General features: G+C 34.4%; 1 protein-coding gene across 1 annotated transcript; it reads left to right on the top strand.

Moving 5' to 3' along the window:
* The first annotated feature begins 35 nt into the window (after window positions 1-35).
* LOC134232593 (uncharacterized) lies at window positions 36-25,948 on the top strand. The gene is made up of 10 exons (XM_062714587.1): window positions 36-188; window positions 14,638-14,839; window positions 16,850-17,031; window positions 18,249-18,380; window positions 19,537-19,622; window positions 20,090-20,210; window positions 20,716-20,796; window positions 22,495-22,616; window positions 22,776-23,021; window positions 23,245-25,948. Exons 1-10 carry the CDS (start codon window positions 164-166, stop codon window positions 23,389-23,391), a joined length of 1,344 nt encoding a protein of 447 aa, XP_062570571.1. The 5' UTR covers window positions 36-163; the 3' UTR covers window positions 23,392-25,948.
* The last annotated feature ends 1,785 nt before the right edge of the window (window positions 25,949-27,733 follow it).

Raw genomic sequence — 27,733 nt, 5'->3', positions numbered from 1 at the left:
GCTGATTTAACTTTAATGAATATCTGAGTTGGAGTTGCCTCCCGTTCAGAGCTCTGATTATGTCAATATATGAAAAGGGGGTGTGCCCCACAAGGAATTCCGGCCTCGATTTCGATTAGCGCAGCAGACGCATTGGCTATTTGCTTGTTCTCGCTACAGCAAGATGGCAGAAGCAACAGACTCTACATGTAAGTAGACAATTTTATAACCATTTACAAAATTTTATCTTTATGAAAATGATTTCATTGATGAGTGAACGATGTAGATAAATTAGTGCTTTAATGAACAACACCTTAATTGAAAAGAAGGTAAGATTTTTTTCTCTTTTTTATGTACTTTTTTTTCAGCAAGCAGTTTTAAATTATCCTAATTGGGATTTTAATAATATCCATTTGAAAGAAGCGACGATTTAACGAGCTGAGGTTTAAAAATATTTCAAAGCAATGCGGAAACAATCTATTAAGCCCTGTATGGAATTATATATTTAAAAAAAACTCATTTCCCGGAGCGGAAATTTTTAATTCTTGAAAGATGGAAAGATATGTGATTTGGCTGAGATATGAATATTTTGTTCTGCAGCCTTTTGTTGTTGAACGTAACTAGAACATCCTCATTCGTGAAGGTTTCTCCATGGAATGAAAACTATAATAAATTGACGACTCCTCTTATATTGATTTTTATGAGAGAAAAAAAAATTGTCAGCAAGCAAACGACATAAGCGCCATATACCAGACTGAGCAAAATACAAGAAAAACACGCCCATGTCGTGGTTTGCTCTTCTATCCCGTCCTGTTGCAGACGGCATCTCATTTTGTCGTCTGCATCCTTTGGGGGTGCGAAGCAGGTTTTTGATTATTCCTGTGGATTATAAGGCATTCATGTTAAGTGATTACATAACATGCGTGATGAGTAGCAAGGCCAAATGCGCATGTTTTATGCACTGTGAAAAAAAAATCATGTAATGTGGATTTGTAATGGGATAGTGTAAGCATATTGAGACTCATAAATCATGTTTTGTGTTGGCTGAAATCGGACTTTAATCTGTGCATTTGACATTGGTGCGAAATATTTGACAGAAAAATTCTTGAGGCTGTTGATATTACAAATCGACACACTAATCCAGCATAATACTATCACCTTAATTCAATTTGCTTCGCATCAAGTCGCACTTGTACAGTTATATACCAATGTAATGTAATATATGTTTACCCCCCGGGCTCAGTCACTTCTTAGTGAGAAATACCACATATATACTACTATACATGCAAACGGTTAAGTGGACAAATTGCTCGGCTTGTTTATATATGTATGTGACATACAGCAAATTGTCTATGCGCCCCCGAAGTAGCCCTCAACGCGATGAAAAGTTCAGAATTCACGGGAATTAGATAAATATTTAGAATTCCATTCAACTACAAAACCACATGATGCGTTTATATAAACTTCAAGAAACCCCCCATATAACGAAAGACATGTGTAAAAAAAGTTAGCTTTGCTGTATCACTTTCGCGTCCCCTGTTTCTTCATCTGCCTTTCACGGATCATTCGGGGGGAGCTGATTGCCGCTGAATGGAAGACTCAGAAGGGGAAAAAATTGCTGGAAATAATGACAGACAAAATTATATAACTGCGCACATACTTGTATATTGAGTGTTTGGTAAAAATAATTTTTTTTCTAAACTGCTTCCTAGCTCAGCTGAAGTGAGACTAAAGTGCCACTTATAATTATAAGTGGTGGCCGATACACTTCAAAAAGAAACGAAGAAAATCTTTCTCTACCATAATTACGACCCGCTTATTCTTTTCCCCCTTAAATTTTTACATATATATTTTTGAGGAAAAAAAATGCTCATTTGCGCAACGCGCACCGACTTAATAGCATAGGGTGATATTTTCCGCATTTTAATTAAGCGACTAAAATTCACATTTATAATAACTCCTCCGCATTTTCGGGGTCTAACCAAATTCACATGCAGGGCGCATTTTGTACTTTTACAAACGGTATAATGCTGAAATTTGAGCCTGTGGATTAATACTCCCAGTACTTGGGAACGTTAGCATAGACACGTCCCCATAGAGTTAACAAAAAAAAAAAATCTGTCCTGTTTTGGATAAAATTGTAATTGGGTTAAACGATTGATTTTCAGTTGAAATCTCGCTCTTCCCTTAAATTCTGCTTTTGATCTTTCGCATTGAAACAGAATTTAAATGAGTAATTAAAGCGATTACCAATCCTATGCTTCGATGCTCCTATCCATTAAAGCGTGTTCGATATGGGAAGAACAATATGGCTATTGATATAATTTTCAGAGCCCCTCTATCGTGCCTTCGTCGATTTCTTCAGAAATATGTTAGAATTTGAATCTCAGGCTAATCGATATGGAGCGAGATTCACAGAGCGAATGACTCACTGATTTGTTTTTACCAAAATATAAAAAAAAAAAATCTTTTACGAAATGACTAAATATTTTACTCATCAACAATCATTGGTCTAGTTATAAAGTTCGAAAACAAATCGTTCACGATTTAGTTTTCCGTAAATCAATTAATATTTACAGGCATTTGCAAAAGAAAATCAAGTGATTCAGACGCTGTGACTCACGTCTCGCTGAGCGGATGAATCGACAGTTATCGTTTATTTTTTCGATAAGCACTGTAGTGAATATTGTTTATGTATGTTTAGAAGCATTTTCTTATTTTTTACACATATTTTAGGATAGGCCGATACTTTAACGTGGGACCTCCTATCTCTATCATCCCGTTAATTGAAACATTCAGAAAGTTCCTGGGGCTCTCAGAATTTTTTTAACCCCTGGAAAAGACCCCCTTTGAACCGTAAATGATAACCCTTTTCCACCAGGGAGAAAATCCCTGACGTGTAAATGATGTAATGTTTTAATCTAAAGGTCGACCCCCACTGAACTGATCACCCAAACCAGACACAGTTTTCTATAAATATTTATAATTTCCATGACATCCTCAACATAGCGCTGGCGTGTGTTATTTTTCACTGAGGTTTGGAAAAAAAGTAGCAAATCTATTGATACACAGCCCACGATCCGATTTATACAATAGCACATTCTTTCTTATTTGTAAAACACTGTTATTTATTTGATCCTCTTTTTTCAAATCAATCTTAACACATTTAATTTGTTTTCAAGGCCATAAGGGCAGGTTCAACGAGTCTGGCTCGTCATTTGTCAGTTAATTACCCACGGCTGTTTACAACACTTGATCGTGTTTATTTTGGAAATTGATGACAAAGAGCCTGTATAATGAATTTGCTGATGAGAGAGAGAGAGAGAGAGAGAGAGAGAGAGAGCTGCTCCCAAACGCTAGTGTAAAATAAACTCTCTAGTAGTAAGTTATAAATATTAAAAAAAATTATCCTTGTCCAATATTAATTATATTCCCCATGGAGGCATCTAGGCGTCGGAACGGGGAGTCTAGGGATAGCTTTGCATCCCACTACTTTTGAAAAGAGAGAGGGAGAGGAAAAAAATTCTAGAATATACAATCGCCTTACGCATAGTAGATAGAAATCCCAAAAAATGATAGTGACACATCGGTTGGAATTAATGACCCCCTTAAGTGACTCACTGGCCATCTTTCAGCCTTGTGGTCTTTGCTCCCTCTCAAGTCGTGTGGGTGGTTCAATTGCCAAGGTGTGACTGTACATTTTTTTTTTAGAGTTTGGGTGGTTAAAACAATGGATTTAGGTCTGAAGGCCATGAATCATGCCAATCAATTAAAGACAAAAATGTATGTCAAAACTCTAACCTATCTGCACTTTGAATCATTGAAGAGTCGTAAATTCTAGTGGCACTTTGTGATAGAGTAGAGAATTGTAATCGTTTACTTTTTTACATTCGTGGAATCTCTTCTCGCAATAAATGCTCTTTTTAATTCTTGTCGACCTGCATAGCTTGAGATGAACTAGTCCGTAAAATATGTGTCATGGTCATGCCTATTTTTCGTAAAAATAAATCCATTTAATATATCATAAATATATGTATAATAAATCATATAAGTATGATAATTTCATTTAAATTTTTTGAAACAGGTGTTTGCAACTAAACATGAAAAAATGGGTCAAGCAATTAACTTTGGATACTTAAAATATCTTTTATGCAAAGAAAGTTAAACCCTGTTTTAAAAATTTATAGATCCACCCTGTGGACGTTCATTGTCCCTTTGATCTCTATAAATTTGACAGGTCTAAGACAGCCGTTTGACGAATGGTGAGTGTCTGGCTGGACCACTATCAGTGTTTACAGTAGCTTGTCAAACCGACGGGGCATGGCTGGGAGGGGGTGCACGCTTATCGCACGATAAAGCTAATGTTTTAATCATTGCTGCCACTCAGCAGCCACGGTAACTTTCTCTTTTCAAAGAGATGGGGATAGGAGAAAGGAACGATAAGGCGATAAGATTGATAAGATATATTCTACCTTCTCTCTCTCTCCCTTCCCTTTCTTTCTTTCTTTCTTTCTTTCTTTTTTCTTTCTTTGATTAGAGGATAGATGACATAGGCCTATTACCTTCCAGCATGTTTGACTTTCCCTTTTTTCAAAGAGCGGAGTTATAGAAGAGACGGTAGGGCAGATTGATCATGTTGATGAGAGATCCCCTCTTTCTTTCTTTCTTTCTTTCTTTCTTTCTCTCTGTCAGGGGTGACGTATCCCCTCCCAAACTTACCGACGTTTTAAATTTTTTCTTCAAAATGCGATAGACGAGACGATAAGACTATAAAATTGATGTGATATTAACTTTCTTTCTTTCTCGCTCTGTCTCTCTCCTTTGATAAAAAGACAGGGGTGACATATCCCCTCGCAGCATTACCGACATACCCCCATTTTTTACAAACCCGCCTAATTTCGCCAGGTCTGGTCGTGTGTGAAAGCTTTGACATTCTTTGTTCGGGAGCACCCGCTACCGTAGCGGGTTAATGATCTGATAATTTACTCCAGTACACCACAGATGGGGCCTGTGTCGATGAAGAGCCAAACATCTGTACTACAATAAATGTTTTGATAAGGACGGGTAATGCTACGAATAAGATGTCAAAACTAGTTTTCCCGAAGAGACTGAGAAATGGGGGTTTCTCATGTGATTTATGGGAAAATTTTGGGGGTTGCTAATGGAAGCTCTTACTGTTTTTAAAAAGTGATGTATATATAATTGTATCGATTGTGTATACTTAAATCAGAGATACTTAAAGATATAGGTATCTATTTCATTTTATATTAGAGTAAAAATGCGATTTTTGAGAAAATAATTTGAATTTAAGAGAATATGTACTTCACTTTATTAAAAATTAAAATGAATGTTCTACATATTGAAAAGGAAGTAATTTAACAATTTAATTTGAATATATTTTTCAAGTGTGTCTTTTCATTTGTCCATTTAATGCTTTCAAGAATAATTCATTGGACAGAGATACTGATAGTCTGCTTTTGCTAGCCTTTTTTTCCCAGACCAAACAAATTATTTTGAATGTCAAATAACCATTTCACTAATAAATCAAATTATTCTCAGAATCAACACAACCTAATGAAAATTCCATGTTGTGGGATTGTAAGAATATCGCATGTGTTTGCAATACATCTCACTGAAGTCCTAAACGGTTATGTTGTCGAATGTCTCGCATTGATGGAATAGTCCTGTCAGATGTCAAAGGGAAAGAAAACATGAATCCGCGAGACAAAATAAACCCCCTGTCATATCGGGGGCCGTTATGATTTTGAGTTCTTTGGAACATTGGATCCTGGCGTTTATCAGAATGTGATTCCGACCAGACGCCTTAACCATCAGCATCTGATGCATGTCCGACATGTTTTGGTGCTTTTCTGATAGAGGCTGCGTGAGGGCATGCGCACTTTTAGGTTCCTTCTTCCAGACTGCACGCAAAGTTTTTAAAATCTTTCAAAATGTAGATACTACATTTGACAAAAACTTATTTCCGCGTGTATATCTCCCATGTGCCACAATGGCATACTAGTGTTTCTGAATGAAAAAGGAAGTAATTCAGTTTTAAGATTGTTTATTTTGTTTGTTTAATGTCCTTTTGCGCATTCATATTACAAAAATAATATTTACATGGACGACGAAATCATTTCCATTTACAAACGCATAATCAAGCACGTATAAGAAATTTAAAAAAAAGCTTAGATATGTTGTAGAATTTGATTTCTAAAGGTTTTAATTTGGCCTTTACCTTGCCTATTTTCTTAGAATGCTGAAACCAAGATTTTTTTTAGATAGAAATTTACTATATAACCACAACTGGCTGCTGGACGGATGAACACCACGATATTTGTTCAGGTCACTAATACATAATCCGACGATGGCATACCTGTCAAATTCCCCATTACGCTTGTCCTATCTGCCAATGCGACGCGCTCTCAAACCAGATATAATACATTGCTGCTCACCATGACCTGCGGGCGACGCGCGACCAAATCCAACGCGCCCGTTGATAAATTATAGTGGATTCTTTCAGGGTGAGCCCCCAACATCAGTGATAATAAGTAAAAAAAATAGTTGTGGTCACTTTACATTTAATAAAATATATGTTTTATGCTTTTGATGAGGTTGTTTTTTTTCCCATTCTTTTTCTGCGTGGGTCAAACACTGCCATAACCAGTATAGAACAGAATATTTGTCCCATGTATTCCGTCTGTTACTCTTTCAGTATACTTCTTTAAACTTCTGAGTCAGTCAATAAAGATTAAACTGTCAAATTCATTGCTAATCCATTATCGTAATGATTTTATATTGCTTGTATTTGGGTGATAGGGTGAACGAACTTTAAGATGAGGCGACTATAAATCCTAGATCAGTTCGATGTACTAGTATATCGTCGAATTGGGTATATGGCGTTTTAATAGTAAAATATCTGGCATTTCTTTTACTATTACGTGTTTCCAATTCGCATTCTCTGAGAGTGTGACCAATTATGTTAATCAGTGTAACTTTGATCTCATTTCCGCAATCTAAAACAAACCGCGGTTTTCCAGCACACACTGCACGTGTTGTTCATTTCCAGATGTAACATTTTGTTGTTTGAATAGTTGTCAAGCTAGGAGATGGAAAGCTTTACAACTGTTCATTGATTTCTGAAATCAAGAAGACCAAAGCTTTTATTCTTTTTTTCGTTTTACGGAACAAATGTTGTGACCCATTTTTGTCCACGATTTTTTTTTCACAGCCTAATAGAAAACGCTTTGTATTGTAAGCGGATTGGGAGAAGACATCTCTATAATTCAATTAATTTCATTAACTCTTAAATTCATTAAGTCCTCCAATCTGATTTTTTATGTGTTTAAAATACAAGGATGTCAGCGAAAGTCAATCCAAATTTTAATCACGGAGCTTAATCAATGAATGATTTCTCCCAAACCTTTCGAATCAGAACAAAAGCAAAGATGACAATATTAGATCTCTTTGCATTTCACTTAAGAGTTTGAAGGACAAATCTCTCAGAGTGCATTTTTGCACGACAATTAGACTCTATAAAGCAAATAGTGTATATCCAGAAATGATAGGTACGAACCAAACCGTTTTAATTAAACAGCTGATTTTTCCATGAGAAAGAGGAAGTCAGGCAATTTAAAAGCCTTCAAAATAGGCCTAAATCTCGACATCAAATGGTTATTTTTGAAAAATAGTTAATGAAATAGTAACAATTTACAAAATTGGCGTATAAATATTTAAATTTTTATGATAGCAGTTCATGAAATGACAAGTAAATGATGACTGGATAATTTTTTTTCATCGTCAGAACACCCACATCTTGATAGGATAAGAAAACCCTCAGACAAAAACAGTAGAAAAATGACATAGAATTTTAATTTGCATTCCGGGTTTTGCTCTTTAGATGCTATCGATGAAAAAAATGTTGGTTTTCGTCAATAATAGGGAAAATGCTTAAATAGTTATGCAAATTACCCTGCATCGCAGATACACAGAAACGGACATTTTTGATTCCCCATGGACCTACATACCCCCGAAGTAACGCTAGCCCCAAACCAGAATTTCTAAAACCCATTTACTGTATCTATGGAGGAATATTAACTGACACGCATATATCGTATTTTTACAGCTTTTTCACAAGTGGTTTGCTTTAGGCATACTGAATGCAGCCATTTGCTTGCACCCTCTTTGCACTTATTTAAAGGAAGCACATATAGCATTCATGCAATTTTAATATACTCAGTGCTTTATGGTTAAATCTAGAAGTCATAAACTAAGTTACTATCAAGCTTACTATTAAGCCAGCTTAATCAAAACTCAAAGGAAATTCTTGACCACCCTCTCCTGTAATTTTAAAAACATCTTTATCGTAAATTATTAACCCTTCTGAATGTATATATCTACTTGACCATCTAATGTCCTATAGCAGTTCTTCCGATTTCATTTTTAAGATTCGAGTTACGGTAAGGATGAATGAAACGGGATAAAAAAAACGTCATTTTTAAACCCCCCTCGAGTATAAATTTTTACACTTAAAATAGCTGCTGTTTACTAGAGCATGGTGGGTAAATGATTGACCGTGTAAATGACAATTAGACTAGATTTGACAAATTCTGATGACAGAGGATAGAGACGGCTCTACTTCATCTCAAGTTACCCACCTCTGATGGGTAGGGACGGAGTATATATTGTTACCTTTACCGTATGTGTTGACACACGGAAGCATGTCAAACTACGAGTATGTTTATAAGTATTCCACGAGGAATGTGGACAAGACCAAATGGCAAGACAATCAAATTATGTGGTCAAGTACTCTGAGGAAATTATCACTATTTCCATTTTTTTTTGGGGGGGGGGGGTGTTACCATCGCGGTTGATTTATAACTCTTGAGAGATAGAAGATTGTCCAGAGTCATAAATAGGGCAAAAAATGTGAAAGAGGAGCGACCGAGGTTAATTTGGTTCCTTTTGAATTCCAGAAATGCTTTAAAAAGAATGTGCTGTAAACATTTGATATATATGAAAAAATGTAGACCGATATATAAATGCGCAAGACAGTTATATTGCAATATTGAATGCCTGTGGTTGAGACGTGTGTAATTTCCACATTAATGCCGCTTTGTCCTTATTTATTTACACGCAGATAAGTTATATCTATAAAATAGTCCATTACACCACAGACTGTCTTTGTAACGCTTGGTAAAAAATGCACATGCACATACGTTCAAAGGGGCTTTTATGTGATTCAGCTTGAGTGCGATAGTTTATATTCAAGTGATGGGATTTTTGGAATGTATAAATAAATCTCAAATTCTGCTGAATAAGTATGATCATTTTTTCCATTTTGAATCAGATGTCGTAATGAAATTTTGGTCCTAAGAAGAAAATCGATCTTTTGTGATGGAGATGCATTTTTGCGTGTTTCTGTCATAAAAGCTAAGGCAGTTCGTACGTCGTAGCAGGCGAAACAAAGACAGGCCGAGAAAGCACTGTTACATGAATATTTTATGATATTAATGTACTTTATCGCTTGTTTCATCAACAGCCATATTGCACAGAAGACGGTCGGATAAGTGATTAGGGGCAAATTTACTCCCCATTGTTGCATCTTTTCCGATAAGGGTCGGCGACCTTAAGTAAAGTCATGGATGTACAAAGTTCCCTTTATCTATATAATATATACATCTCCCCGCGACAGCCCTCCTGGGTATGAGAGAAGAGTGTTTAACCATCTGTATGTATTGATTTCCATAAACATTAATTGAGACAAAGGGTTCTCCCGGGAATTGGACCAGACACGGTCCGTATTCTATTTCACGTAATGGTCGGCGCCATTGACGGTCTGCTGACCTTTCACCTCGCGCTTAATAATCCCCTTATTAGTCAGTTTATTGTAGTCTATTTACGTCGCTGTTGCTGAAAATAATCCTAGTTCATAGTACAACCACTACGGTAATTATGATAGAGAGGATTATAGCGGACTAATCTGGTTATGAACATCTTGTTAGTGCTAAATTCGCAGTCATTAATTGTTGATTCACAATCACAATTTATGTTAGACAAGTTGCAGCTTTGTACAAATTGATAATTACGTACTATAAATATACATGCACATCTACGCAAAAAAATTAATCAAGATATAAAAAAAGGACGTATGCATATTTAGGATATGCGGATACATTAAGTATTTCTTGTTTAAACCTTGCGAATAATAAGGAAACAGCATAAAATACTTTAAAATGTAATACTTAGCAGAGCTACTTGTACATAATCACACAAAAATAATATACATGTATTCATAACACCATGTCTGGACATTATCGTTTATTTGCATCAATTTCTTCTCGTCTGGCTCCACCTATATAGATCTGGGAACACCTTAAATGACCTCTCGTAAACCAATGTTTATAAGCACATTGACCCTTAATACGCCTCAAACACGCCAAAGCGAGCATAAAATGACTACATTGAGGCATCAGTGACCAGCGGACAACACAAATAAAAGCCTAGGAAATAACAAAACTCACACTTAATAGAGTGTTTTTTTTTGTATGCATTATTTTCCTCCGCCCAGATCTTTAGTTAAGGAGAGGCAATATTGAAATGGGTTATGTCAATGGAGAATCAACAAGTCGATTTCCTGTCTCGACAACACACTGTATTGTTTGTTATAAGGAGCTATTCAAAGATAGGTATTTTTTGTGCCTATTACGTCTAAGGATGCTATATAACCTATATATATTTCTGCAATCGTTCTCACACTTAGAGAAAACAATTCTTGACAAGTCTTCCTATCATCTGTACAGAATCTCTTTGTTTTATTTTGGTTCCCAAGCCATCATCTTGTATAATGACAAAAAACAAGTGAAGAAGCACATTATCAGCACTTAGTGCACAATGATCTGAGTGCGAGTGCTGTTACTATTGCTGTCGTATTTGTGGGTTCCCACGAAGTGTAATCGAGTACGACTCAAAGTGTCACCATTTGTTTCGAATCACGTACGCCGTAAATATATGACCCACGTCCCCGTCCGAAACAGCCTTGAACAATGATAATAGGGCAGGGAAATGACAATTCAGCTTTGACTGTTGGATAGGACAGGGTGGTACCCTAAACATCGACCATATTTTGTTTTCTTGAGCGACAAAATGTGATATTCCTGGAGACATATATTGCTTGTTAATTGAAAGTGGAATGATTGTGAGACTAATAAGGACCAGACAGTACATTTTTCTCCTCCCTATAGGCAGATATGTACGAATTTGATCCATAGTATTTTGTAAACTGTAAACATCTGTCATCTACATATGTAAACATTGGCTTAAATGTTACAAGGCCAAGAGGAAATTCCAGACATATTTTTACAATCTTAATTAAGACACCTTATGATTGTTGAGGTCATTTTACGAAATACCAAGTCATTAATTATTTTTTCACCTGTTGAGCCTTCATATATAGAAGGAATTAATTTTTTATATCTGAAATTACAGTTTTTCTAAGTAGTGAAAAACATGTTTTGATGCTTGCTTTGCCGGAGACTCTCGAAAACTCTTTACCAGTTGCCCTTAAAGAACAAATACCATTGTTTCTGGTTTGAGTTTTTGCCACCCTTTGCAATTAAACTTCTATAAACATTCCGGAGGTAGGCAGTTGTTCTTTTCATGAACGTCACTATTACAAGAATGATGTTTCAACTTCGATCCTCTGTTAAGTGTCTTAGCGAGAAAAAAAAAGACAAAAAAGTTGAAGAGCGAGAGATTGTTTATCGCTCACAAAATAACTTTGTATTATAGAATGAAAGAACTGTGAATGCCGACAACAGGATTTTTTTGATAATACATGTAATAAAATTTTAGATATAAGGTTAAATTTTTCTCCGTTAATCAATTTTTTTTGAGGACTTAAGGTAACTTTTCGCAACATGCACATTCTTTGTGTCTGTAAAAATTATGACAAGACAAAAATTTTAAAAGGAAATTAAGACATGTAACAGCATTTATGCAAATGAAATTTTTCCATTTTGTAAGTAAAAAAGAAAGATGCATGCACAGGAAACGGACATGCACTGAAGTAAACATGAAGGAAAAACTACAGGTGTCCAAAGTTGAATGAAATCATAAAAAAACTTTTATTTAACTTCAGGATATCTACAGGTGTGAAAAAACACTTGTTGCTGATTTACAGTAAAATATGTCAGATTCAGACGTGGAACAAACCGTGGCATGCTCTAATGAAAGTCGATAGGAAAAATCAGACGGCAGTCTCTGAGATACGATAAAACGTATCCCCAATGAATAAAATTTACTGTGAAATTACTGTGCAATCCAGAACTGCAGCGATATTTAGGAATATTGATTTCTGTAGGAAGCTTTAAAATGATCTAAGCGAATAGAATGCATTCCAGCAAAGAGTTCTAATGGCAAAGAACCGCTGTTGTGTCCCAAATACTTCACGTCAAAAACCAAACTGGATGATGCCACGTTTAGCGCCATTTCCTGTTCTTCGTGTGTTGAAGTAGCAGAACATGGCCTTATGGGACCGTTCGCTCTTTTTGAGATAAAAATAAACAAATTGTCTTGTTTCTGATGTCTTTTACATCAGTTCAGATATTTTATCAGTCTAATTTTTTTTGTCGAGGCAAAGTATGTCAAGAGAGAAATATGATATGAGAAAGGGGGTACAAAGAACACATTTAAACCCTCTTTAGAACTGCAAGCGGTAGCAATCGAAAGTTAGGCTTGTAGTAGAAGAGAAAAATACTTGACCAACTTAAATATCACTATGGCATACAAAATGTCAAAATTTTATGATTGAGGATGCAATTATAGAATAGTAATTTATTTCCTGGGAATGTTAAACGGCCTACGAATAGCATTCACACCAAGGTCACGTGACAAATCCTATACCAAACTATAAGAAGCTAAAGTGCTCTCTCTGTCTCTGTCTCTCTTTCTCTCTGAAGGAACCAAAAATACCTTGAATGGGAAAGATTATTGATGTTTATTATTTTCCGATTACAGGACAGAATCTTAAATCATAAAGAAGCCGAAGCCATATTGTCTAGCTGTGGCAGTGATTCTAGAGTAAATATTATAAATAAGTATTGATTAAAGCGCTGATCCCTTGCAATAAGACTGTTAAGGCAAATAGTACTGCAGCACAAGAGAAAACAATATTTCTTTATTACAGACAAAGACTATTTTTTCATCTCTATCACCGGCCCGTGAATCAAATCCTTAAGTTCGGTTCACTGTATCGATGAATCCTATGCAAAAGATTACGACATTCACAGAGACATAACTTTTAGCTTGGTCGATCGATTCAGAATTTTCTAGAAGAACTGGTTCCTCGCAGGACAGAGAATTATAGTTCATCGTTATCATAAAATTAATTGTCTAGTCGTCTTTTCAGTCAAATGTGTGCTGCAATTTTTCAGTTTCTTTCAGTTTTGTTTCCTCTAAGCATTTAACATGCCAGTGCATGTTCGTTTTCCTTCAAACCGTAGAAAGTTTTTTCCTTAGTAATTGTCACCATGTTGACTCTTTCATTTGAAATAAACCAAAAACGATTCCATTAACTATAATAATGTCTACTATATGCGAGTTGTGTTCGACCTAAAGATATCTTTTGGTCCCTTGAGGTCACCCAACTGTCGCAAAAGTTTGTGTCTCTAATTACACATTTCATTTTAATTACTAAGTATATCTATAGACTACAGTATAATTGATTAGAAACCATGTCAAGAGTCCTATGTTTTTTTTATTTGTCTCCAATTGTTCGATGCCTGCGCCACAATTCACGAGGTGATTCATAGTCTATATTGGTGCCGATGACTGAGGTTTGCAGATCAAAATGCAGCGCTGCAAGAAAAACCTGCAAAATCTATATTGCAGCAAAGCAGCGCTCAGGAGACGACAGAGAATTGGAAAAAAAAGTTTTTTCGTTTTATGTTGGCGTTACACAATTCTACGTCGTCTGATCACTCTTGTGCAAAAGCGTTTTGGGGAACCGATGCAGTCGTTAATAATTCATTATATTAACCTACTAAATAGAGCATCAAAGGTTATCAATTTTACTCTCCACGCCCCTCAAGACAATCAAGGGTAAGGGGTTGGTATGGGTTCGTTATTCTTAAACTAAATGTACCGAGGTATTAATTTGAAAGAATCCGCAAGGAATGCGAAATCTTGACATAGTTACATAGTTACATCGACTGCGTACGAATTTTATGTTCATCGTTGTGTGTTTTCGCGGTTTGAAAACTTGCACGTGGATATAAGATAAAATCTATACACAGACACTATCAATTCATTACAGATAAGTAAGAAACTTAATATGGCAAAATTCCAGTCGAGGGGATTATAGAAAAATGTAAAATTTCAACTGTACAAATTTTTATATACTGAGGAGTACTCAGTTTTATACAAAATTTGTTACTTGGACTGATAAAATGAATAAAAGATAAGTTCCAACGTAAACACAAAGGTATTACTAAGGAGAAAAATTAGGATGATGCAACAAACGAAACTCACTCATTAATCTTCTCGGTAATTAGCTTGAGATCCATGTTTTACAGATTTTCTGCTGAAGTACCCATTAAAAACTCTTGGATCCGTCCACTGATTAACGCGCCATTAATATTTGCTATTTATTTTTTCCAGTGGTGCTGGTAACAGGAGCGGGGGGATTCATCGCCACCCACATCGTCAAACAACTCCAGGAGGAGGGATACCGCGTCAGGGGTACCCTCAGGAGTCTGGAAGACGAGGCGAGGATCAAAAAACTTAAGGAGCTTTGTCCAGACGCCAAGCACGAGCTCGAGCTGGTAGAGGCGGATCTAACTAAACCGGAATCCTGGGAGCCGTATGTATTGTTTTTACACTTCATTCAGACTTGAATTGATCAAAGAAAGATGAAAGTCGAGCTTTAATTAACTCCCAATTATTTTCCTTCAAAAAACTTTTGTGTTCATTAAATTTGGATGGTGGCCATGCCATTGTTAAATATACTGTATTGACTTAGGCACCAAGAAGTATTTATGGTTTACATTGGTTCAAGCTTAATGAAATTATAAAGCTGAAACTGCCAAGGTTTTTTATATTACCTGTTTACAGGGCTGTAAAAGATGTTAAATATGTCACGTGTTTCCTGTTTATAGGGCTGTAAAAGATGTTAATAATGTAATATGTCTTGTTTACAAGACTGTAAAAGAAAATTAATTAAGGTCTTCCGTCTTCACGGAAGACCTTATAGTTATTGTACTGTTTCTTATTATTATTATTCTTTTTATTATTTTTTTGACTTTCTAATTTTGTGTGCGCGATTTCTCGAAGACTACTGGATGGAATTACTTGAAATTATCAGTGAAGATGTGTTGTTACATGAATTTGATCTATCCGAGCGATTTTTTGGAAATTCCTTTTTGGTGCCAAATTACGGACCATTTTCTGAAATTAAAATGACATTTTGTCTACGGATAATCTCAAGAACGGTTAAAGATATCAACATGAAACTTTCAGGGATTATAGATCGTGATAGATACTAACCAGGACGCGACTTTTTGTTCGTCGTCAGTACTTTCTGTCGTTACCGGATGGGAATGAAAAAAAATCGTATTTTCTAACTTTTTTGTTTTTCAATATTTTTCATTTATTTTTAGAATGTTAATAGAGACCTTTTCATTGATGCTTACTATATAACTTGTTTGAATATTGATGCATGTAAACTCTAAATATTAATATTTCAAAATCTGAAGCGGTACCAAAATGGCGGCTGTCTCTGTCAAGTCCGACATTTCGCGAGTAGGGGGTTAAAGAGTCAGCTGAGCGTTTGCTTGAACAAAAGATATGTAAGGATAAACGAAATGTAAATGAATACGTTGATTTTCACGTAGTAGTTACGGTGCAATTCTGTGTTAAACTAAAGTGTTTATCCAAGGTCTTCTCAAACGTCTACCATATTTGGTTTTGGCGTGTCATCAAAGTAGAAAAAGAAAAGACTACATGTACAAATGAAATGCGGCATCTACAACCTTTAGTTGTGCAAAACGGAAATTAGATCTTAAAACATATTTATAAGTAAAAGTTTTTACATGAAACAATATAAATAGAGAGTATAAAACGTAACCGTATTTTTTATTCCATGCACACTTGTGACATATTAAACTAACAGAAAAGACACAGGTAAGAGTGTTTTTTTAAAGGAGCGTTTAACGGAGTTTATATACACATTTTTCTCACAGATCTGATGCAAGTCATTGAACATAAATTGAATGTGATAGGCCTAGTCATGTTTTCGGCGTAACATTCCAACCCTTTCATAAAAGTGTAAATAATCGAGAAAGTCAACTTTGGGGATAAACAGGAAATTTACAAAAAGTTAAAAAAATTCATAGTCGTTTCACTGCTTCAGTGTTACTTACATAGATACGATATTTAATGTGTAGAATGTATTAAATATACTTGCTAATTAAACCTCGAAATTTAGGCAATAAGAATGTTCTATATTTTTACTTCATTGAAGCTATCACACCTATTTAATAGAACATTCCAAAGAGAAGGTACCAAGATTTACTCGTGACTTTTGGCGCAAAATTATGAATTAAAACTCTCCTTTCATAATTCTATGACAGATGAACTGTTGCAGAATTGCATATACACACAAGTAAATTTATAGTACGGGTTCAAATAGCGTAATAGATAGCGTGTTGAATATTACTGCTCGTGACCCGTTTAAATTATCTGAGTATCCAAAGATCTTTAAATCAATTTTCAGCTCGATTTTACTGGTTTCTTTTCCGGAATCGGACGGAAGACCTCTCGTTGCTCGCAACGAGATCGTTTCTAGTTATATTTTATTTTTTCATATTTACAGGGCTGTAAAAGACGTTAAATATGTTATACACGTCGCCAGTCCCTTCCCTGCCCAGTCCCCCAAGGAAGAAAGTGAGCTCATTCAGCCAGCCGTGGAGGGCACACAGGCTGTACTCAAGGCATGCGTGGCCGCCAAATCAGTCAAGCGTGTCGTCCTCACCAGTTCATGTGCTGCTGTTGGATGTGAGTTGTGTTTTGAATTTCAGTTCAAATTTTCAGTCTTTTTTTAATGTCAATTGTGGAAGCTCGAGTAAGTTTCTTGGGGTAGAAGGTCAAGGATCTTCGCTTAATTATTTTTTTATCCGTATGTTTTAGCTGTCAAGGAAACAAAGTTCAAAGGCATAAATTTTTCCGGAAATCTTTTTTTATTTTCTTTTGAAAAACATTCAAGAAAATGATATTATAAAGGCATAAAATCAAACACACTTAACAACAAAGTTGGACGGTGCTTGAGGTTTATTGGCATTTACTGGAGTTTTTAGAGCAAGCCGTTTCAGATGTCGTTTGAAGTTCTTATAATTATTTGTCACCAATCATTAACAAACGTCCATGAAAGTCCCAGATTATACAAACCCTAATGAGTTTTACAACTGCAGGGTGCATATAGGCCAGGAAATACATTGTACCGTTGCAATGAGTACATAACCGGGAGGTAAAATAGTGCAACTGCAAGTGAACTGGAAGTGGAAGAAATATGACGTGTTTCCGATTACCATTTTGCATGAACAACCCAAAGACTTTGACAGAACACTGCTCTTGAGCATTTTACATGTAGTTCATTTAATTTTGTAGTTTTTAATGGATCGCAAAAGTTTTAGCAATGAACTGGATAAAATATCGCCACTAAGGAGAAAAAATCTAACAACCAACTTGATATTGAGTAAAAAAAAACGCTAAATCAGAGGTTAGTATGACGCAAGTTGACAGTTCGTCGGAACAAATCGATAGTCCTTTTTCAGACAATGACAAACACTGCCGGAGTACATTTAAGTGGAAGGTTCGAGCCATTTATCCTTTGTCCTCAGGCTATAAGCTCATACGCAAACACACAAAGTGATGCAACTAGCACTTGGCCATAAATATTCTCCACACCAGATTCTGATATTCTCAGAAATCAAGAACTTAATTGTTGCACGAAATTTTCGAAATATGTTCAATCCAACAAGAATTATATACCGAATACAATTCATTTATTGTAGAAAAACATTTAGAGCCATTTAAGAGAAAATAAAAAGAGATAAAAAAAAGATATTTGAAATAGAATAGGTTTATTCAAATGTTTGCCGATTCCGACCAAAGACTTTTAATTTCCTGTATGGTTTTAAATTCGTAAGGCAAGCAGACCAATTCTTTTTTTGTCACAAGGGACATTCATCTTTTCACCAATATTGTCGTTTCAGGGGGCCCTGGCGCCGACACAACCAAAACCTTTACAGAGGAGGACTGGATGGAACCAGAAAAGCTGAACGCCTACGGCAAAAGTAAGACGTTAGCCGAGAAAGCCGCCTGGGATTACGTCAAAGAACTTCCGGGTATGTCACGTGACTCTAGAGCAGACGACAGCTAGATATTGTCTTCTGCAATAATGTTAAATAAAAGGGTTTGGATATGCCTATTTAGCGACAATGCGTCACTTTTTCAATATATGCATTAGCAAATTAATAACTTATCTGGAATAATCTTTCATTATAATGTTTTACTTGAAATAAGGAAATGTTTTAACTTTTCAAATTCAACAGAAAAGTTAGTTGAAAAGATATATCAAAGACATTTGTCCATGCATGTGAACCACCTGTATTATTTATATTTAATTAAACAATCAGGATGCAGCAGCAAAATAAATTATTAAAACAAAGGTTTTCTAACACGATGGTTCAGATGACAAACAAATCCTAGGCAATAATTCGCACATAAACATCACCATCTATTCCATCGCTTTTATCTCACGTTTTTTTTTTTTTTTTTTTTTTTTTTGCTGTTAGGTATTTGTTGCAGTGTTAAGTTTTTAAGATGACTGGGAGGGCATTTTGCCAGATAATCTCTACCTCTACCTACAATGTATATAAACATTTATTAAACTGGGAGTAACAGAGCGTCGTCTATTGTGACTAAGGAACACGACTGTTGTTTCATTCGGATATGCAAGCCCGAGGTTAATAAAACATTAAGAAAGTCAATACCATTACAAGTGTAGGCAGGTAGAAAAATAAAATATTAAAGAAATAGCAACTTCTGCATGATAAGCGGGGGATTTCTTAACATCCAATTAGTAACGAATTAGATCTAGATTTTATGTACATCATTTGCAAAGAATTAAATAAAAATCATGATTTTTTGCTCTTAAAAACGTATATAATTTTAAGATATCCCTTAACTGTTAATACAAATTTTATAACTAATTGACTAGTTCTTTCAGTTTGTATCACATTCTCTTTTCCTACTGAGTGCAAAAACTGTTTTTTAAAGTTTTCCCTTCCAAACATAAGTTAACATACAATACAAAATGCTACATCCTGACTGGCAAAGCATCGCTTTTTTCTAAATCATGCTTGTTGCATAACAACACGCAGCAACGTTGAATTATTTGTTTACGATGTTTTGAACATGCATCCATGTAATTGTAATCTCTTTCTTCCACAGCATGACAGATCGTTGTTTTTATGTGTTTTTCTTTTTTTATTTGCTCAGATGAGGACAAGATAGAGTTGGCTGTCATTAACCCAGGTTATGTGATGGGCCCCGTCATAAATGGGTCAATGTCTACTAGTTCCGAGGTAAGTAGGTCAAGCAAACAAAAACAATGCATAAAAAACCTGGACAAGATAGTGATATATCATTTTACCCAGCCGGGGTGTGTGAAAGCGACATTCTTTGCATATTTAGGTCATAATTTTCGACAGGAAATGAAACATCTGTGTTAATTATTTTATCTTTATAGTAAAATTATTTAAATGTCACAGAAAAATTGCATTCTATGCAACAGAGGGCTCTAAAAACAAACTCCTTTGAACATTTTTATTATTATTTGAAATTTTGTTCCATCTGTTACACTAAAAAAATGTTAAAGAAAAAAAGCTATTTGTGAACACTGTTTAGAAATTACGATAATTTTGCAGTTTACATCTGAAAAAAAGCTCATATGTGCAGTTTATAAAAAAAAGCAAAAATATTAATCCAAACAAATTTGAAAAAAAAAACATCGATCATTGATAATAATTGCAAAATCTTTTTTTTTCAACAGGTAGTGAAGCGTATTTTAGAACGAGAAAAGCCGTTCGTTGCCAAGCTCAACTTTCCCGTAGTTGACGTTCGTGACGTTGCGGCTGCGCATATCAAGGCGATGACGTTAGACGATGCTGCTGGTAAGTAGCAATGCGCATGTCTCATTTACATGACGTCACAGGGACGGGTTCGAATGGTGTAGTTGAAATGACTGGCATTATACATGAAACAAAAAAGAAAAACTTAAAGTACATATATCTCATTTATAATTATTAGTAACTTGTTGCATGTCTTCAATGAGAGAAATGGCATTGGGAATTTATTCAGAATTTTTAGCTGACAGTTGACATTTAATGTGGAAAAAGTGGGTCAATGTTAGAATGTTACTTGTTTGCCAACCAGCATTAGTAGCCATGATGATATTTTCTGTTATGCTGGTAAAGTTAATCGTCACGCAGACAGTAGAGATAAACTATATTTTTAGGAGCCTGAAGGGGGACGTATTAATGATTTTTAACTTGCTACATATATAAATACTGCTTATCAAACACAAATGACATTTATTTGACATTTTATGGTTCAGATAAGTACAGAGGATTCTAATTAATTATTGAATTATATTCCAATCAATAATTTCTTTTTCAGGCAAAAGACACCTTGTAGTAAACTCAAATGTTTGGATGAAAGAAATGGCACTAATTCTGTCAAAGGAATTCAAACATCAAGGTATCTATAGCAAGCTAGTACATGTATTGGTTTAAAAATAAAGCAAAGGATTTTATGCGCATTATGAGTGACAATATTCGCTATACTAAAATGGTTAGATTGTATGCCTGGTGTAAGTTATTTGTTTCTTAGAGACAGCAAGTGTTTGTCTGCATATTTATCAACTCTTGAGCTTTAAATGTTTCCTTTTTGTATTTTGTAATTCAAGAAGCAGGAAAATAGTTATATTGGATTTTATATACATGCACGCATTCTAAGTCGTGACTGTAAATACAGATATAAACGTCCATAGAAAACTGGAGGAGCTAATTTAACAGGAATGATGCACAAATCTTATCACTTCCTACGTTTTCTTAAAACTTAATTTTCCTCGTCTTTCAATCTTTCAGCAATGTTGTGATTCATATTTTTGTGCAAAAAAAAAAAAAAAAAAAAAAAAAAAGTCGACATGGATAAATATAAAATGTCTGTTAAAATTTGGCATTCATGAGTATGAAAAGACGCAAGATCGCCCACGTAACGAGAATGCAATATTTCTCTTAATTTATCGGGGTTTTAAAAATACCAACGTCATGAAAAAACAACCTCTTTGATGAATTAATATGATCTGAATCAGTGATAACGACACTCACAGTGAAGGCATTGAGGAAAACCAACGATCATGAAATGGTCCGATTCTATGCTTGAATATTTATTTCATTTTATGGAAATTTTATGATTTGATAATTTTTATTATCTCGTGTAAATTACATTGAGAGGGAAATAAGGAATTTTTTATCATGGAAATCGGTCTATAAACTCTTAATTATTAAAGAGACACAGTTTTGACAGCAAACATTATATATACAGTGCATGTATATTTAAATATAAATATCTTCATTGAATAGCTCATGGAATGGAGTGGGAGAGAGGGGGGGGGGGTACAATAGGCAATTAATTTTATTTGGTGATTTGAAGGTGGATTACAAATATGAATTTATACATTCTCTTGAAATTACGTTTTATTCAAAATATTTTGTTTAATAAATGAAAGTTTAGTTAAAAAATAGCTAAAAGTCCAACAATGTAGGTCATGTCTGTAAAATACAAACGTGTAAATTGAGCAAAAAAAAAATATTCCGCATTGGGTTTTGTTTACTTTGGTATCTTATATCTTTTGTATTAGAGGGCGAATGACAATAAAGAATTTTATTTGAAAAAAGGGCCATTAAGGAAGTTACGTTTTTTAAAAACACTTGTTTAAATGATAAAGATGATACGTGACATGTGTATTAGTTTGGGGGAAACATTTAGCTGACTTAAGTGATAATAAAAAGGGTTTAAGTTTTTGGCCTATTGCTTTTAACTTCAAATTCTTTGGATTTCTCTTTACATCCTTGTGCCCAGATATACATGTATGTCTCATCTCAACCTGCGCACAAAAACTGCACATCTGTAGAAATTAAATTTCATCCTATATATTTGGCTGTGATTTACGCCAGAATTATCACCTTCTTAAAAATGGTTTCACGTACGAGCGACTGTAAAAAGTTTCTCTTTGAATATTGGCGGCTGAAAAATTGTAATTGTTTACAAATAAAAGTTTTCAAGTTTCAAATCTCTCTCTCTCTCTCTCTCTCTATTGATTAAATCATGCAAATGAAGCAATCCCATGACCAAAGAAAGATAACTCGTTTTAAAGGAATACTTTTTTTTCAGGATACAATGTTCCCACAACAAACTGTCCTAATGCCATCCTTCATATGTGCAGCTGGTTCGACAAGACCATTAAAATGATCATGCCGGATGTCGGAAAAGTCTTCAAATTTGATACCACGAGGGTAAGGTTTCATTAAAAAAAATAAATTAATATGCAGAAAAATTGATGTTAAAAATATTTCTAGATAGCGTCACAAAACACGCAAGTTTAAGATTCATCCATCGAATGAATCAAAATTTGAAAAGAATGCCGAACTAAATTAATTAATAATTTTATGCAGATGAAGGATGTCCTTCAAATTACCCCTACTGAGCTTAAGGACACATTGATTGACATGGCCTACAGTTTAATTGATGCTGGTCTGGTCAAGAAAACGAAGAAATTCAAAGGCCCCGGCAGCGGAGAACCCGAGGGGGGAGAGGAGGGGGAGAAGAAGGAGGAGGGTCAGGAAAATGAGGGCGAGGAGAAGCCTAAAGAAAACGGCGATGTGAAAGATGAAGACAAAAATGAAGATGATCTGAAAAAGGTGGGTTTAATACCGCATAAAAATAATTCAAGGGCCAACTTTAAAATAGAATGTGAAACACATAAGGCTACATTGTTATCAAATGTCGGAGTATACTTACTACCATTGATGTTTATATTCTTTTCCTTACTGCTGAATATTTTACTGCAGTTTAAGGGGGAAGGGGATAGTTCAAAATTTACAAGCAAAGAGAGATAACTCGTATTACGAATTATTATTTCAGGAAGGAAAAGAGGAGGAAAAGTCGGAAAAAATAGAAGACGTTAAAGAAGAGAAAAAGGAAGGCGAAGAGGAAAAGAAAGAGGAAACAAAGACAGAGGAAAAGAAGGAGGAACAATCAGAACCTAAAACCGAGGAAACCGCAAAATAGACGTGAATCAGGATAGATTTCTATTTACAATTGACTTCTAACATGTATCATATTGCCATGACATATTTTTGATAAAATCCCACATGATTTTGAGAAATGTTGTGAGGAATGGATTAAGACCTGGCGGGGATTAGTTAAAAGAAAGAAGATGGAGTAGGAAAAAAAAATTGACACAAAGTGTGGGAGATTATTATGAAAAAGGCCTAGTCATGGGTTTAAAAAATATGAATGATGTTTTTATTTTTTTCTTTCACGTGACACCGACTCAAAATAAATCTTGAAGGACCAATTTATGATGAAAAAAGAGAAAATATATGTTTATAAAACAAGTACAAAAAGTTTGGAGGGAATTTCAAATATCAAAACCAAGTGCTATGAAAATGAGGGGCTTTTCCCTGTCATAATTCATTACTTAGCCATAAATGTCATAAAAAAATATTCACTTCATTTTTTCAATGAAATCCTGTTTTTGTCACACCAAACTATATACATTTATGACAGAAGTGCAATATTAATCTGTGTAAAAAAAAAAACGTCTAGGGTAGTGATACCTTCAAATCTGGATTAAAAAGATCAACAATTTAACTTGACACTGGTAATCCAGGTTTGACTGTATATTATACCGGCTTATAGTGTCACGAAAAGAAATAATCAAGCTTATATCAGAATACTCATTTACTTCATAATTTTCAGCTTTTGATATTGTTTCCAGTTTTTCAAATTGAAGGAAATACACGCAGTTCATAGAAACGTTCACCTTTAACGTTGGCTTGGAACTTCGTTTTTGTACAAAAGTCATTAGTTAACCAGTTTATGCCTTCATTTACGCCTACTTTTTCGCTCAGAGTCCATTGTAAATGGATGATGTGTTGTTTCGTATTGTGATGAGCTAAACCATACATTGGCTGCCTTGAAGTTATTTTTTATCAAGATATTTGCGCTCTTCTTTTTTTTATACTGATGCGTCTTCAAATTTTGTTTATATTCATGTTTGTAAATTTAATGCATCATTTTTACTACCATGCAGGTACCCTTTTTAATAAAACTTTTGTTAGATATCGTAAATTTAGTGTTAAGGAAGGCGTTTATGATGCATCTTTAAGATGTGAAAAGCAAAAGATTTCGTTGTGATACTTAGTATAGTTTAGGTTAAAAAATAAACAATATAGGTAAATGAGAACTCGCGTGAAAATTTTTGTGAAACATTTCAAAATTGAAGGCAATTGAACGTCTCTTTTGAGATTCGTATATTCCACTTGAAATCGTGTTAGTGAAATTGTGCCAGCAATGCAAAAGGTTGTACTTACTTTTCTGTTCAGTTCTGTATAATTTATATGTACCTTAAAATAGAATCATCTATGTACTCCCAAGAAACGTTTAGTCAAAAATAAAGGACTTTAGTTTGTTTTTAAATCTTTTCTTTTTTTAATTTGAATTTTTTTGTTTTGTTTGACTAATTAATTAGTATGTAGAACTGTGTGTTGGTTCGTATTGTAGATAAATTATGGAAAATATTTGCATATTTTAAATGCCAAAGTGTTGTAATAAAAACAGTATGTTAAGCGCTTACATATACATGTATATGAAAAAAAAGTAATGCGAACATTTGTATAAATTTTAGCTGGACTTGTCGTTCACTGTGTATAGGTCTATACATATTTTATATGCCACGTAGTTGCACTGCGTTTATAGTGTCATGGTAACGTTATAGCTCATTAATACCCCTAACTAGTCCTAGATATGTTTGCCATATAAATTCATTTATTTATTAATTGTTTTATAATTTGTCATGCATGCATTATGAGATTAGTTAATAAATGTCTGGGGGAAATCTTTTACCTTCAGGCATTTTGTGTATACTAGTATCTCATTTATTTTTTACAATGCATATTCAGTATTACATTTTGTATTTGTAATATGTAATCACATTTTAACATTCCGCAATTTTTTAAAATTAAAATTTACGGAATGCTGTATGTGAACTTACTAAAGCATGGAGTCTTCGTTCAACCAGTTTAATTTTTAGCTATTTTTATAACATTCTGGGAGTGAACTTATACTTTCACTATTTATACATTCAATAGTGATGTGTAAAGTTCACCATTTTAAAATTGATTTGCCTGTGCTAATAATTTGCATTGATTGCTGTAACATCTGAAAGTATTTGGAGTGAAACCTAAAACTGTCTGTTTTTACCCAATGGCATAAGAAACAAGCTTTAATTCTTCAGTCAATCTTATTTATTTTGCATCTTGGTAAAGTCTACTGGAGATCAAAAATGACTTGTAATAAAAAATAATAATAATATAATTGACTAAATTAAGAATTATTTACCTCATTCTAAAGTTACCACTCTCTTTCTGGAAATTTTAAAGTTGTTCGATACCATTCTAAAATTCTAGTATTTGAAAAAAAAACTAAATCTCCATAGTTACTATTTTAGGTTGTCATGGTAACGGTTGTGATCTCCAGTAGCGCCTACGTCATCAATGTATTGTAAGCTCAATTCTATAAATGTGCATTACTTGTAACAATAAACAAGTCTATGTCTGTATCAGATGATGTGTTATTTCTGTATTAAAGGTTAAAACATAGCACTGCTTGTAAACTAAGAATGCTGTCAAAAACTACTAACCCAAGTTTGTGATGTGAGAAAAACCTAAAATAGCAACATATAAAACCAAGGGCATTCAGTTTAAAAGGGTCTTATTGCCTTGACTTAGACCTTGCTAACTGGGCTTTCTAGCTGTTGGGGAAACCTGCCAAAATTACTTTGTAAAGGGCTACTTTTTGTATGCCGTAGTTGCAAGGAAAGGGGAAACTGAAGGGATAAGCTGAAATATGAACTCATTGATGGATTTAAATACAAGATTTTTCATGAAATACGATGGTCATTTCTGTACAAATTAAAGCACTGGAATACTGTGGATTCAGAAGACAACTTTGGATATAAAGTGCATTTGCATCTTGGTGACCATTGAATAGCATGTGGTGTTTTATTCCTGCAAGTATGCGAAATTATAACTCCATGCAGGAATTTATCCTGATATAACATAATTATATTATGATAGTAAGGAGAAGTTGTCTAACTACAGTATAAAATGCACGTCAATCTTTTGCAAATTGAAGATTTTACAAAAAGAACAGCTCACGAAAGTTAATTTGAATTCGATATTGTTTATTTGCAAATTGTTTTCTACAAGAACTCCAAGCAAAGTTTTATTCTAATCGACCAGCGGAAAAATTGCTAAATATACACAGGGACTTCCTCATCTAAACAAGGAAACCATCCATGGACAATATTAGGCAAAATAACTCGGCATATGTTATACTCTTTTTCTACCGTTAACATAGCTTTGAATTTGAAAAGGTTAACTACTTTTTTGACCAGTTACCTCTAGTACTTTATTTTGTGCCATATAACAATTAACAGAGAATAATTCTTGAACAATTATAATCTTTTGAGTTTTTGGGAGATCAATTAATTCTTTCAACAATTTGCTGGAATTCCCATCAATTATGATTATATCTCTTTAGTAAAAGGCCTAATTCTGTATTCATTGGAAATAGAATTTACTCAAATATTTTCTACATGAAAAGAAAAAGGCTCTTGCTGTGACGACGTGTGATTAATTCATAATACCCAGGTATTTAATTTTCATTCCTACGTTCATTTGATGTCTTCCTTCGACGTACTCGAAATAAGAATAACAATCTACAAAGTTTGACACATCTGTTTCACATTTGTATACCAGGTATATTATGAATGACAAACTCAAATCAAAATTTGATAAAACTTATGAATTCAACTTTATTCTCGTCAACTTTCTATGTCCACTATCACCTGTATTTGAAGTTTATGTCTCTCAGTTGATTCGATACGCGAAAACATGTTTCAAACTAATAACAAAAGTACCCAAGCTACTAACGAATGAGTTCATGACAAGGATATTAAATGTCGCGTTTAAAGTCAACGTTTCGCAACTCTGTTTTGCAGACTCATCATTATATATTGACATTTTCAAAAAGTTATCGAGACAAATGACTATATATTTATAAAACCACAATTCAGAGGAAAATGAAATTTGGCACACATAGAGTCATTCAAATGTTCTATATCATCTCTTTTTTGGAAGTTATTCATTAGTTCGCAAACTTTTTTATCACCCCTCCTATAATGACCTTTACAGCAAATACAATCTATCGTTTAGACAAATGACTTTTTCATACAAATTATTTGGTCATTAGTTTCACACTGAATTTTCAGTCGGAAGGGGATGCTTTTTCCTCCATGGCACCTGATCCTAACGATTGATGATCCCACGTGTGTTTTTAGAGGTTC

The sequence above is a fragment of the Saccostrea cucullata genome, unplaced genomic scaffold (genome assembly GCF_032062105.1).
Source record: "Saccostrea cucullata isolate Sc308-1 unplaced genomic scaffold, CSIRO_AGI_Scuc_v1 ctg944, whole genome shotgun sequence".
NCBI classification, from domain to species: domain Eukaryota; kingdom Metazoa; phylum Mollusca; class Bivalvia; order Ostreida; family Ostreidae; genus Saccostrea; species Saccostrea cuccullata.
This window is presented reverse-complemented; position numbering and strand designations above follow the sequence as displayed.

Bases quoted from the DNA above. Each gene is read 5' to 3' on its own strand.
- LOC134232593 (XM_062714587.1), top strand. From the start codon at position 164: ATGGCAGAAGCAACAGACTCTACAT. The intron at 20,797-22,494 runs GTATCTATAGCA...CTTTTTTTTCAG, and splicing joins AAAGGAATTCAAACATCAAG to GATACAATGTTCCCACAACA. The intron at 22,617-22,775 runs GTAAGGTTTCAT...AATTTTATGCAG, and splicing joins TCAAATTTGATACCACGAGG to ATGAAGGATGTCCTTCAAAT.